The sequence below is a fragment of the Podarcis tiliguerta genome (genome assembly GCF_965153285.1).
Source record: "Podarcis tiliguerta genome assembly, chromosome: 2".
Taxonomy (NCBI): Eukaryota; Metazoa; Chordata; class Lepidosauria; order Squamata; family Lacertidae; genus Podarcis; species Podarcis tiliguerta.
In genome coordinates, this window is record NC_139535.1 from 24,916,590 (window position 1) to 24,930,722 (window position 14,133).

General features: G+C 43.7%; 1 protein-coding gene and 1 long non-coding RNA gene across 9 annotated transcripts in view; one reads left to right on the forward strand and one right to left on the reverse strand.

The window, feature by feature from the left end:
- LOC310671071 overlaps window positions 1–14,133 on the forward strand; it is a 49,287-nt gene continuing 35,154 nt past the window's right edge. Inside the window, exons 1-2 of one of the 5 annotated variants that reach the window (XR_014507742.1) lie at window positions 1–146; window positions 587–749. This is a non-coding gene — a long non-coding RNA (uncharacterized lncRNA). The remainder of the gene's footprint in view (window positions 147–586; window positions 750–14,133) is intronic. The other 4 variants (XR_014507743.1, XR_014507744.1, XR_014507745.1 and 1 more) reach the window with 4 other exon arrangements.
- Window positions 4,716–14,133, reverse strand: part of ADAMTS9 (ADAM metallopeptidase with thrombospondin type 1 motif 9) — a 140,737-nt gene continuing 131,319 nt past the window's right edge. For all 4 annotated transcript variants that reach the window (XR_014507509.1, XM_083424539.1, XM_083424538.1 and 1 more), the window contains 3 exons: window positions 13,091–13,195; window positions 9,965–10,059; window positions 4,716–8,963 (listed from right to left, as the gene is read on the reverse strand). Coding sequence is in view for 3 of the 4 variants with exons in the window: in XM_083424539.1 (XP_083280665.1) it covers window positions 9,970–10,059; window positions 13,091–13,195 (195 nt within the window). In the remaining variant the exon portion in view is untranslated. The remainder of the gene's footprint in view (window positions 8,964–9,964; window positions 10,060–13,090; window positions 13,196–14,133) is intronic.

The following is a 14,133-nucleotide window of genomic DNA, read 5'->3' on the forward strand; positions in this document are numbered from 1 at the left end:
TGATTGGTTGACTGTGAGTCACATAAGAGGGGCATTCCGTTCTGTTGTGACTGTTATTCCTGACTGTCGTTTTTAACTGTTTTCTGTTCTTCTCTCTGTGTGTGTCAGGCCATTGAAAAAGGTTTCTCTGGATACTGCTGAGGACGGTGTGTACTGATGTGTTCTGTCTGGGGTGAAGCAGACAGAGGAAGATCCCTAAATGTTAATAGGGAGAAATCCGAGCATGACATTGTACACTCACGCACCCACACACACCCACACACCCGGGACCACACTGTTGCTCTCTATACTAGGACATGAGAACAGGGTGGGTGTGTCTGTTTGCATGTATAAAGCCAAAAGTTTCACAGAAAAGATGACATTTGAGGAGGGATTTGAAGGAAGTAAGAGAAGTCTTGGATACTTTAGTTGAAGTTCCTGTACCGCAGGGGGTTGGACTAGATGGCCCTTCCAACTCTATAATTCTATAAGTGGCATTTTTTTGCAGCCAGTAGCAATTTATTGACTTCTGCACCCATTGCAGGAACAGCAGAGTATGGGGTTTTCTTTTCTTGATTTTACAAGCACGCCTCTCTCCCACACATAGGTTTCTGCCCGCGAGGAGGTTATATTCTAAGTTTTGATAGCAAGAAAGATACAGAGGAAGGGGAGGGGGTGAGTGATGAATAATGAGCACCACCTTTCACGAACGCATCTCCGTTTCCCCCCGAGAAGCAGGCTTATCACAACATACATCTCCTGACCATAAGGTAGGTCTAATCTTCAGCTGATTAAATGCAATTCCTCAAGGTTCCTACAAGACATGTGCTTAATGTCTTCAGTGCATTTAAGCAATTTGCAGAATACAAAGTTCACACACTTGGCATTATCGCCAATACATCACCCGCCTCCAGACGCTTTGCTATCGCCGAAGGGATATATCAGGAAAGGTTAACAGAGACGCTAACTAACTTGAAAGAAAGCGAAACCGTGACAGTGTGCTGAGGAAACAGCCAAGGAGGTTATCCAGGAGTCAGGGATTGCTGCGAGAACATCCAGGGACTTGTGGCTGCAGTCGCCCTGCTTTTCTTGCCCTGATTTATTAGGATCCTTGGGATTACCCATCCCTGAACACATTCAGCCTGGCCAATAAACACCGTGGAGGTTCATAATGGGAGGTGAGGGGATGGGAGCAGGAAATAGTTAATCCATGTGTAGCAGGAAGTTGACCAGAAAGCCCATTTGGGGGTTCCAGAATTTGGAGGGTTGGGAAGTCTATCTCATTAACTTCCTTTATAAAGCTGTACATGGAAAATTGTAATTGTTTCTGCAATCCAGCCGAAATGTGTGAAGCATTTGCCAAAACTTTTTATCTTCCTTTGACTGATTTCTTTTAAACCGCCCCCCTTTGAATTTCTTCAGTGATTATTATCATCATCATACTTTGCAAATGTTTCCGCTGGATACTCCTTTCCTTATAGCTTGGCTGCAGTATCTATCAGCTCTCTGCAACCCCAGTCTCAGGTTTCGCTCCCCCAAGAGAGCTTGCTTTGGAGTTTATTATTATGAAAGTACTGGAAGTTTATTAGAAATGAGCAGAAGCAGGAAAGGAGATCTGAGCACCTGTGCAGAATTACATAGAATGGTACATTTTCATATGCAAGTAGTGATCAGCGAATCCATCCATTTCTGGTTCTTTCAGTTTCTCAGCTTCTTTTTTCTATTCTTATGTTTACTTCTCCACATTGGTTTGTGATTTTAAATTGAAGTTTTTAAATTGAAAAGCAAACCATCTTGCAGAGGTATTACCACCTAAATTGCACACATACTTTATGGCCTTTTAAATGTGTGTGAGAGAGGGGTTATTGGCTTGCTTTGGTTTTATTATGTATGGTGTTCTCATTTTGCATTTTCCTATTGTAAATTGCCCTGTGATCTTTGGATGAAAGGTGGTATACAAATTTAATAACTGATGATGATAATAATTATATACAGTCGTACCTTGGTTGTCAAACTCCCTGGAACTTGGATGTTTTGCTTCCCAAATGCCGCAAACCCAGAAGTGATTGTTCCAGTTTGCGAACGTTCTTTTGGAACCCGAACATCCGATGGGGCTTCTGCGGCTTCCGATTGGCTGCAGGAGCTTCCTGCAACCAATCAGAAGCTGCGATTTGGTTTTCAAACGTTTTGGAAGTCAAACAGTCTTCCAGAACAGATTCCGTTCGACTTCCAAGGTACGACTGTATATTGAAGAACTCGAAAGCCTATCACTTCATTCGCTTGCCAAGGGGGATCTGCCAATTTCCCTCATGCTCCAGCAGAAGGCATCACTGAAAAAAAGTCCTGGAGCTGCGATCCCCTGTATTCTGCCTCCTCTACATGACTGGTGTAGAAGATAGGACTTGCAGCATGTACAGGTTTTCCCCACTGTGTGACAAGCTACCTGTGTGGCAAGATTGTGACCTTTCCCCCTTTTGCAGAAGCCTTGTCTGCCTTTGTACTTGACCACCCTAGTGGTTTTGCTCTGGCACCAAGGCTTTGTCAAATAAAGATGAATGAATGAATGGAAATCTTGTGGTCTATGTTATTCATTCTGGTTTAAATTGATGGTGAATGGAAGACCAGGCTTCCAAGCTAAGATAGAAAGAAAATAATGGGCTTTAATTAAGCAGAAAATCGTTACAACATCTGAAAAATAAAACAACTTCATACTGTGGGTTGAATGTGGTTTTTTGAAGCGCCCAAATCTCGTAAGACTGGGTCCAACAGATGGAACAATTTGTTCTGCATGCCCAAGAAAGCTCTTGCTTCTTCTTTTGTTCCCAAAATGGTTTGTGGCACTGCATGGGGGACTTGCTGTTCAAAAGGGGGAAGGATCTGCTAGAAAGGCCCAAGCTTGCAGATACCCTTAGGATAGTAAAGGTAAAGGGACCCCTGACCATTAGGTCCAGTCGTGACCGACTCTGGGGTTGCGGCGCTCATCTCGCTTTATTGGCTGAGGGAGCCGGCATACAGCTTCCAGGTCATGTGGCCAGCATGACTAAGCCGCTTCTGGCGAACCAGAGCAGCGCACGGAAATGCCATTTACCTTCACGCTAGAGCAGTACCTATTTATCTACTTGCACTTTGAGGTGCTTTCGAACTGCTAGGTTGGCAGGAGCAGGGGCCGAGCAATGGGAGCTCACCCCGTTGCGGGGATTCAAACCGCCAACCTTCTGATCGGCAAGTCCTAGGCTCTGTGGATTAACCCACAGCGCCACCCGCGTCCCACCCTTAGGATAGCTCTAGAAATAACCACAGCCACTGTTAATTGGATCCCTTTGAGTGTGGTACACCCATTTCCAAATGTGTGGTCTCCAGAGAAGGGATATGAGGAACATCTACTTTGGACAATGGGGAAACGTCTCAGTGACCAGTAAGAGCTAGTGCAGAGTGGCCCTCCAGACACCAGCATTGCTGCAGCTTACATTGATGGTGCTGAGGCAAGCCAGTGGTGAATTTGGGGCTGTGCAGATGCACAGGCAGTGCCTATCCAATGCTCCTGCAGGTGAGTCCATGCAGCCTTGACCTCATCCACCCTGCGCATACCAGTGCTGCCCTGGTACACTGCATTAGCAATGGTGTTGGAACGGTAACACTGCGACTCTGCCAAACCACACTGGCCACTACTGTCAGCGACGAAACAGAAACACAGACCCAAAAAGCTTCAAAGGATTGGCAACGTTTATCAGCTTGTGGGCTGCAATTTCTAATGGACACATGGAGGCAGGGTAAGGCAAAAGTAGGTGGAGTAAGAGATGCAAATTAGCCTGCATTCCAGCCGTGCGAAAGTCAGATACGTACCCACCAGCTTCTTATCCAGGCAAGCCAGAGACATTACAATTCAACAACATGTTCCAAAAGAGAACATGGCCTAGAAGAGTCTCAAGGGCCAAAGAGATCTGGAAGCATTTGGCCAGGCAGCTCCAGAGATTTGTGGGGATTTCCTATTGGAACATTGATAGTGGCACAGGAGATCCCGACTGTGCCAGGGAATGGCAGATAAAGTTGGTTGAATACGCTGAAATGGCAAAATTGACACACAGAATTCGCAATCAGGAGGAGACGAAGTACCAAAAAGAATGGAGTAAATTTATGATTTATATAACTGAGAATTGTAGAAATATGAAAACGTTGGCAGGATTGAATTAAATCTTATGTCACGGTGTAATTTGTAACCAATGAAACTGTGAATTATAGATTGGTATAAGAAAACTTGCGGAAGGGAAGGATGGAAGTCAACGGCTCTATGGAGCATAAAGTAGGATATATGTAATTAGTTTTGATGTTTTTGTTGGTTGGTGTTGGTGTTCTTAAATCTCAATAAAAAGCATTTGCGGGAAAAAGGAACATTGATAGTGGCAGATGCCCAGCTATAACCACCTCTGATGCCAGCCCTGAATCTTCTCCTGAAATGTCTGCTCGCATCACCCAGTGTCACCTGATCTTCTTTCGCTTCCTCAGGAACGAATACAGCCATTGCAAGATCTGACAGTATTCTTTAAAAAAACATACCATGTTATTAGTCTCATGTGTGCAGTGTGTTTTGTCTCTAGGATACCACGCAAGCGATTACGGATGATGCTGGTGAACAAAGGAAGACCACACAAACTTAAAAACGCAATTTTTGTTTTCTTTCTGATAGTCCAAACGAAAGAAGGAACAGAAAAGGTAGAAAGGAAGCAAAATAACGAAAGTGCTTGCAAAAGTTATTTTCATTTAAAAAAATGGCATTGGTACAACAAGAGAAAAAATAATTATATATTTACTTTACAGGAAGTGTCTAATCATTCAGTGGTCCTCCTTTTGCAAAACAAACAAACCCCATCAGGCACACTACAAATTAGTATCTATCAACAATTTCCTTTCATTTTATAATTTTAAGGCTTCCTCTTTGCACTGTTGTTGATAGCCATTATGATACTACATAGTATAAAGGAATGTATAGATTTCCCCCCCTTAATAATATTTCTTTGTATAAATACTCAGTCACTTCATTACTGAAAATAAAAAGCAGATTGCAATTTTCTAAATATCAATTAAGCACCATTGTTTCTGTCCTAATGCTTATAGTGCAATTTCCCCTTTTCCCTATAGAAAGAAGATCTTTAAGGATAAGTGGTGGGCTTAAAAAAAATCACTACTCCTTTAAACTACTCGTGGTTTTCCTAGAATGTACTTTGAAATGGTATTTTTGGCATTTTCTCAAAGTAGTACACAAACATTACCACCATGCATTCGTTAAAACAATAAAAAACCAACCATGTATCTGAAGAGCTTAGCTTGCCTGAGATATGGATTTATTCAGTTCTTGCGAGACTTATGCTAACATGAATTATGCAGAGAATAGTTTTACTACCTGTGGAGCTAAATGAAGTGCAGCTTCCTTCATCTGAACAGCAGAAAGCAAAAACATTTAGATAGAAGCTTAGATCAGGGGAGTGAACATACAAAACTGCCTTGTGCTCAATATTATTTACTTAGACAGACAGCAATTCTCCTAAGGGCAGTTTTATGCTACTGTTGCTACCCAAGAGCTGTTTCAGAGGAGACATGAAACTGTCCCCCAGATCTTCCCATAGCTGGGAAGATTCCCTTATTCCAAACAGGATCCCTCGCAAGAAAAGGGAAAAGTTGACAGCTATGGATCTTCCACACGAGTTGTCCACACACTGGCCTTGATCCAACTGTAATTGTGTGGAAGCAATTGTGCACAACAACTAGTGACCATTGTGGGGCACCATTAAGCCAAAAAAGGTGTGTAAAATTAGTAAAAAAAGAAAGGGGGGGAATAGAGATATTAATTTTGCAGATAACGAAGCACATTTTGAAGGCACCTTCTCAACATATGATGCCTATTTTGTTTTGCCAACTGGATACCGTGCTTGAGCCTTGCTAAGAGTTTGATTCGGGGGAAACCGCCGTCCTATTTCTGGAGAGAAATCCAATAATTTCCCCCATTCCTATGCAACCAACTGAACTGAACAGACGGCTTTATCTAGAGTGGAAATTATATTCTGCATGGTTTAAATCTAACAAATGAAAGGCATCTTTATTTCTACATGTAAACTTAAAATTTTGAGAATGGGAGGGCGTTTCCCATACCCGATTTGATAGAGATTAGATGGTAATACAGCTAGAAGATCCAAGACATGGGAGAAATCTTCCACAGAAACAGCCATAGCATGCATGCAGAGGCATATATGAATCCATATTATCCATCTATACTCATTAGTGCTGGGTTCTCCTTTTGACAGGGGTGGGGATATGAATCAGTATGCTGGGTCATTTGTACTTGCATGCTACTAGTGAGGCACGAATAGAGTTTGACTGGCATCAAGGTATTTAAGAACAGTCAAGCATTCTTTTGGTTTCCAAAAGAAATTGGCTAAAACTGAATTTCTGACACGGAAGAGGAAACACACAGTTTACTCTGCATTTTAAAAAAATCTAATTTTGATACCATTTTTTAAAAATTGAATTTCTATGTACACATTTGAAATGTGTGTTACGCTTTCAGGGAGTACTGGGGTTCTTGATAAACAACATTTTTTTAGAAGTACGTTCATTTCCCAAACCTTGAAACACTCACTAAAAAGAAAACAGGATTCATTTTGGGAACTGAACCCAGGGTTAATTATTCGGCTTCAACTATGATTTGTGGGATTAACCTAACACTGATCCCATGCATCAACCATTTCAGTTTTTTTCTGGAACACACCCTATGCCTTAAGCCTTAGCCTGGACTTGCTGCCAGGTGTAGCCTCACCCCTGTAACTGAGGGAAATAGTGATCTGCAGCCCCTGCTTCTGGTATGAGTTTGACTAAGACAGCAGTTGACTGTGACCTTAAGCCACCTCATCAATTTGGCTGTGGAGGCCTTCTCCTTCTGCTACAATTAGGAAAAGGGACCTTCCATTGTCTGCCAGGGCGTGACACTCCATCAGGAGGAGCAGACCAGCTGGCAAACATCTCTACTCTTTTGCTCCATGGGAGCAATATTGGAGGCTTCTGCCAGGCATTGCTATATCCTCTTGCAGGAGAGTCTTTGGTCTGCTGCAACAGAGATCCTGTAGCCTGGATGGATGGGGGCAGTCAGGAGCCATCTCAGCAGCGTCTCCCCACCCAGCTTCTGCTCTCCCTTGTGCATGAGTGGACTGGGGTGGGCATCTTTACTGCAGAAGGGCATGGGATAGGGGGAAGGACTGAGAAGCTGTAGCCTGTGTCTTTCCAAAGTGTCGCTCAGTATGCTGGGCCAGGATAAACAGGAACTGTTTTTGCTGCACTTTGAACCGACTGGTTCAGGTCCTACCATCTGGAGGAACAGAATACAAATCTGCTCCATCATCCATGTCACAGTCCTTCAAAAATTCAAAGACTTTCTCCAGGTTTCTTTGTGGGAGAAGGTGAAGCCAAGTTGGGGGTGGACATCTCTGCCTTCTCTTTCACTCGCCAACATTGCTCCATCTTCTCTACTCAGCTGATCTACCACTCCCTTATTCTTCCTTTTGCCCCAAACAGAGCAAAAAATAACCCCCTTTAACTATTTTTAACATCTGTCACAAGGTCAAGTTCCTTCTGAGGTTTAGCCTTCCTGACATTCTCCCTACCAGCTTTGGCTACTTGTTTGTAATCATCTTTGGTGCTGCTGCTTCTTTCCCCATCTGTAGATTTCTTTCTTGGTTCTTGTTCAAACTCCTGGAGCCTCAACGGAGGCTGCCTCTCAGTTATGATGCAGTAAGTCAACTGGGGATGAAACTCATCCAGAAGAATGCAAGGTGATCACATTTGAGGCCTGGAAGACAGGACATTTCCCAGTCTTGATGGCCTCCTCCACTTGAGGAGAGATCTGTTTCTATACCACTGTGTCTGCCACAGGATCCCAGGACAAAGGAAGGGCGTTCAGACAGTTCACAATGGGGTGCTGGTCACAGGACTAGGGGCTGTTGCCCCATCCAAGTTGCAAGTACACCCTAGAATTACACCAGTAGTCTCCTGTGGGTGCACAATGCAAGCTTAATAGTGAAAGGCAAATGCTATGTATCTTTTCTTTGGGGAAGGAGCTCTTTATGAAGGACTGAGAATACTAGGATTCCCTAGAACAGTTTGTTTTATTAAATGCTGCCTCAGATTAAATATTTGAACACACCCTCAATTTTCCCTATAGTACTTACTCGTTCTCCATGGCTATATCGTATGGTACGGGATTCAGCTTTTAAAGCCTACAGGATACTAATAAATATTACCATGTTAGCACCAAACCAGTAGCTGTTAGCACTGGCCAAGAGAGGTCACATGCCATTAAAAAAACACACCTAAGAAACAATTGTTGATAAAACCATTGTATCATAATGTGTGTTCACTGAGTCCCTGTGTAGCATTGATTGCCTTGTGAGTTTAAAAAATAATAATTGCAACATCATCGTATTCTTTTGCTCATAAGAAAAAAATGCCAAAAATACCCCAATGCAAACCGTTTAGCACCTTGCAAATATCAGTGCAGCCTGTAACAGGAAGAGAAATTACTGATTGAAAGTAAACAATTGAGTACAGTGACAGTAAAAGTATCACTTTTGTCATAATGCTACATATAATGTAGAGTACGTAAAATGCAGTGGTGTGACTGCAAGATTTTTTAAAAAATTAAAAAACACACAGGATAAGCAGCCTTAATATAAACATTTTACGTACAAAAATATTAAATCAAAAATAAATAATTCGAGACATAAATATTATACTTTACAACATTAAGAATATACAATATATATATACACACACACGCACACATACACACATGCACACACAGGTACACACACACACACACACATTTGGATGTGCGCACACACACACACACACACACACAGGAAGAAGTACAAAAAGGAAGGCAGAGGTATTGCTTCATTGTCCTTCATCTGTCTTGCTTCAGCTCCCGGCAATCAGAAACCCTGGGAATTAAAAGCATAATGGAGAGTTCTCATCTCTACTTTCAGCACTATTAATGCATTTAAAAGAAAAGCGCAACCCAGCCCTTCACAGAGGCAGCTATCTGCACAGCAAGGAATATGAACAGGGCTCACTGTTTCCCTCTACTCTTTGTTGCACAGCTGAATCAGGGCCAGATGCTTTTGATTTCCATTTGAACAGTAATGTCCTCAAGCGTAAGCCCTGATGTTACCAAATCACCATTGTGCCATTTCGCTTGGGCTCTGTAATGCTGATTATTCTCCATGGCCTGCACACAAGAGTTGCAGAGTTGGAAGGGATCCCGAGGGTCACCCAGTCCAACCGCCCTCAGCAATGCGTAATATTCAGGTGACTGGCAGCCATTCCCACAAGCTCGGTGCAAACTTTGGGAGCTGCCAAGATGGCGGGAATGGCTGCAATCTCATGTCTGGTACTATTTCCACCTGGCTGCGTCATGAAGAAGCCCAACGGCTGTTGCATGAAAGGAATTCAGTGGTGCTACTTTCTGCACATGCTGAGGGCTAAATTAGCAATGGACACACTATAATTAAAGCTAACGCGAGGTCCCAGCATTGGACAAGGGGGAAAACACAGGGTTGAACCAGCTTTCTTTTCAGTTCCCAGGGTACTGCACTGTGGTGTTGCTAACCTACTGAATTTCCTCTCTCCAACAATGCAGAGAAAATTGCATTCCCCATCCCTCCTATGTGGGCAATGCGATAGCTGGTGGTTGCTATCCCGCTGTGCTAAGTTCAATTATGTCATTAAGCTTGAATCAGTTGGGATCGTTATACCCAACTGCCTAAAGCTTAGCTGCTCGCTCAGTGCACCATAGTTTTGAGCTGTGGGGTTATGATGCAAAGCCTGAATACGTGGAACGAAGTTCCACTTGAAATAAATGTTTACCTGATTTGGTGCCAGGTTACTACCACTGCTATTCAAATGTAGGGCTTTATAGTAAGATGCACAATTCTGAACTTACCATTGCTACAACACTTGTACGTCGAGGCCAGTTCCAGATGATGGAGTACACTTTCCGCAGTAGCCGCCACATTTCCCTATTACTTTGGTACCATCCTGTAAGTGAAATCACAAAGCAGATCTCAGGAGAAAGCAACCGAAATCTGTATCAAGTAAGATACTAGAACTGTGACCGTAAACACATTAATTGGGAAGCAAGTCCTTTTAGAGACAATGGAACTTACTTTTGAGTAAGCCTGTGTTAAAAAATAGAAATATAATTATCACATTTTTCGCTCTATAAGACGCACCAGACCACAAGACGCACCTAGTTTTTGGAGGAGGAAAACAAGAAAAAAAATATTCTGAATGTGAAAGCAGCAATCCCTCTTGCTGTTCTGACTTCTGGGATAGCTGCGCAGCCTGCATTCGCTCCATAAGACGCACACACATTTCCCCTTACTTTTTAGGAGGGAAAAAGTGAGTCTTATAGAGCAAAAAATACGGTAAAAACTGAAATGTGTGTGAGAAAGGCTGAGCAAGCGAAGGTTGGAACGTGAACATTGTGTTTGCAAGAGAACCATGACAGAAGGCTGGAACAACACGTATGCAGGAGCTATTGCTTATGACTGCTGAGGACAAAGGAAGGAGGGAAAGTTGCTTTGCCTTGTGGTTAAACCAATAGAAGCTAGTAGAAGGAAGTACTGCCATATGTGGTCCTAACTCCCCCTTTGATTTTAAGTGTATAAGTGCTTGTGCTATTTTCGTACTTGGTGTGCCAACCCTCAACGACTTTTTGCTTAAGGTTGAGTCACACTGCCCTTGAAATGGCTAAACAAACATCCTGCTTGATTGACAACTGGAGTCAGGCTCTAACTGGCCGCCCAGGCTGAACCCACAGGGTATTGGTTACTGGTATTTCCCCAACACATGCACAACGTGGGGAATATCTGCTTTTAAAAGTTGTGTTTATTTTGCAATGAGAAGGGTGGGAAGCAATTACCTGACACTGAAAGACAAAAAGGACATGCAAGAAAAACCGCCAGCCCATCCTAAACTGATCCCCGTGCCAACGTTTTAAAATATTGTGAATATTAATGAAATTCTAATATATACAAAGTAACACAGCCTCTCCCTTCCGCAGTTCAGCGGATATCAAATTCTGGCCAGCGTAATCTATGCTAGCATACATAAAACCACAGCAAAGCCTTCCGCACCCCGTTGTGTGGCTGATAGCTTATTCTACCTTCGTATGTCTTTACACTCAGAAGCAGCAAAATATATCAAAGCTCGACCAAGCTCAATGGACGACTTTCCAAGCCTTTTTGTTGTTGTTACGCTGTGGTGTATGAAGCTTCTGCGCTTGATACTATTGATCTGTTGATGCTGCTACCACCTCCTAAGAGCATCTTTGCTCTCAGATTCTCCTGCCACCTACGCTTCAAGAGCTGTGCCTCACAGGTGAGCCAGGTAACGTGATGTGCCCTACATCGATTGCCTCTTAGGTTCTGCTTTAATTTGGTCAGTCGGGACTCCCTCGGCCTTTGTGCTCAGCACTCATCTCGGTTGCTTCAGATTTCCTGTCGAAAGGTCCCTCTCTGCGCTGTCCCTTTCCAGATGAGCCTAATGTCTTTTATTTTTCACTTGTCTTTTGCCATTTTAATTGCGGCAGCTGAGATGGCAAATGGCTCAAACGGGCCAACAGCTCTCTTGGTTCAGATGCCAGCACAGTGCAGCCAGCCACTAACGGCAAGGTAGACACATACGTTCTCTGGGCCATTCCGTCTTCTGCGGTCTTGCATGCCTGGGACTCTGTATGGAGTCTGCTAGCGTGTGGCAAACCCATTTGATTCTTGAAAATATCAAGCCCAGTATTTGCATTAATCGATTTGATGTGTTTGAAATGGCCCTAGGTATGAGGTACGAACAAACCTAGACAGCATCTTAAAAAGTAGAGACATCAACTTGCCAACAAAGGTCTGTATAGTAAAAGCTATGGTTTTCCCACAAGTGATGTATGGAAGTGAGAGCTGGACCATCAAGAAGGCTGATTGCCGAAGAATTGATGCTTTTGAATTCTGGTGCTGGAGGAGACTCTTGAGAGTCCCATGGACTGCAAGAAGATCAAACCTCTCCATTCTGAAGGAAATCAGCCCTGAGTGTTCACTAGAAGGACAGATCCTGAAGCTGAGGCTCCAATACTTTGGCCACCTTGTGAGAAGAGAAGACTCCTTGGAAAAGACCCTGATGTTGGGAAAGATGGAGGGCACAAAGAGAAGGGGACGACAGAGGACGAGATGGTTGGACAGTGTTCTCAAAGCTACCAGCATGAGTTTGACCAAACTGCGGGAGGCAGTGGAAGACAGGAGTGCCTGGCGTGCTCTGGTCCATGGGGTCACGAAGAGTCAGACATGACTAAACGACTAAACAACAGCATGATGTACGAAGGCCAGTTTGGTATTCTGGAAAAATGAAGGTCTTTGTTTTGACAAGAGGCCGTATGAAGTGCCTTGTGGTTATCAATAGCATTCGCTGGGTGGGTCTGGGGAAGGAGAAACCCCCTCAGCCTACCCTTGTCCAGTGGGCATTGTGAGGACTTTCCCCCCCTTTACATTTTGTGTGCTGAAAAGTGCCACAGATGTGGCAAACATACTAACACATAACTGATGCTAAAGAGAGGCTTTACGGTGCTATTGTTGTACCTGGATCCACAAGGCTAGGAGGAGGGAGGTGAAGAACCGCAGGCACTGGAAAGTAATCTCTTTGGTACTTTATTATGCTCAGTAGCACTGTTAGAGCGGGCTCCCAACTGCATGCTTCCTGAGGACTCAGACAACTAATTAAAGAAGTGTCTGCACCACTGTGCTCAGTGTTTTTAGCTTCACGGTTAAGCAGACCCACTAATTAATTGCAATAATACAGATCAAGTTGAATTTACTCCAGTCTGTGGCTCTAAACCCACCAATTACAGACCATGCTTCACAGTTCTTATGCTTCACATTAGAATTCAAGAGGTTATTTTAAACTCTCTCCCCCCACCGCCCCACATGTACAAGGCACAATTTACACAAAGGTACATTACAATACGATTTGATAGGTTAACAGGTACGATGTCACAATTAGCTGCAAGTTAAAAGATTTTCCTTACTGGTGATTTTATAATTTCAGAAACCGCGTAATTCCCTTGGGAAAGCCATTTTGACGTTTGTGTCACGGACAGGCCGGTTCCAGAGAGGTTGATGCTAAAGCGGCCCTTGAAAATGGAAAAGGATATGCATCAGGTCTGAAATGACAGCTACGTAATAAAATTCGCTGAAACGAAGAAAAAGAAAGAAAACCTAATTCTGAATGGTGCTGTTCTCCACTGCCACAACCCTGCAACCCCGCCCTGCGACAACAAGCCATTGTGTCATTATTCTAACAAGATCTCCCCGGCAATGTTTTCAATTGTTCCAAGCCCTCATAGCGATTAGCACATACTGTACAAATCACAGCAGGAGTGAGAGATTAAGCATTTCTTCCCATTTGCAGCTTCCTGAGGAAAGGCTGTTTTTGCTGCAGATCGCCAGCTGAGGGCATCCTTGCCCTTTCCCTAGTAATCTCTGCTGCTCACTGGAGAAAGTCAACTTTCCACTTTTGAAGAGACATCATTCCCCCCCCCCCTTTTTTTTTAACCTGGATGGGGGAAATTCGATTTAAAAAATAAATAAATTGTAGCATCTGCCACACTCTTGTTTGCTCACTGGAACGCCAATCGTCCTTGGCTCCCCCCCCCCCCCGCTTGCAGCAAAAGAAATGGGTCTTTGTGCAGGACTCTCGATATCTTTAGGAAACAATGTAATCACACGTACAACTAAATGGCTTAGGACCACTGTGCCTCAAGGACCACTTGCTCCCACACACACCTCCCCAGAGATCCTCAAAATCGTCCTCCATCACCCTTTTCTCACTGGCATCTGAGCTGAAGGGCAGGGGTAGGGCCAAAAGCAGGGTTTTCTCTGTGGTCAGTCTTTGGAGTTACACCCATAAAGGTTTACCTAGCAACTGATTTTGATATCTTTTCAGATACCAGATGTAATGGTTCTAGGGGTTGCTCGTGCGTAAGTTGCCATTACTCCTGGCTAGCTTGCCTGGTTGAACCCTTTTTGTCTGGACAGCCTCAAGTTCCATGGCTGCCTCAGTCGCTGGCAG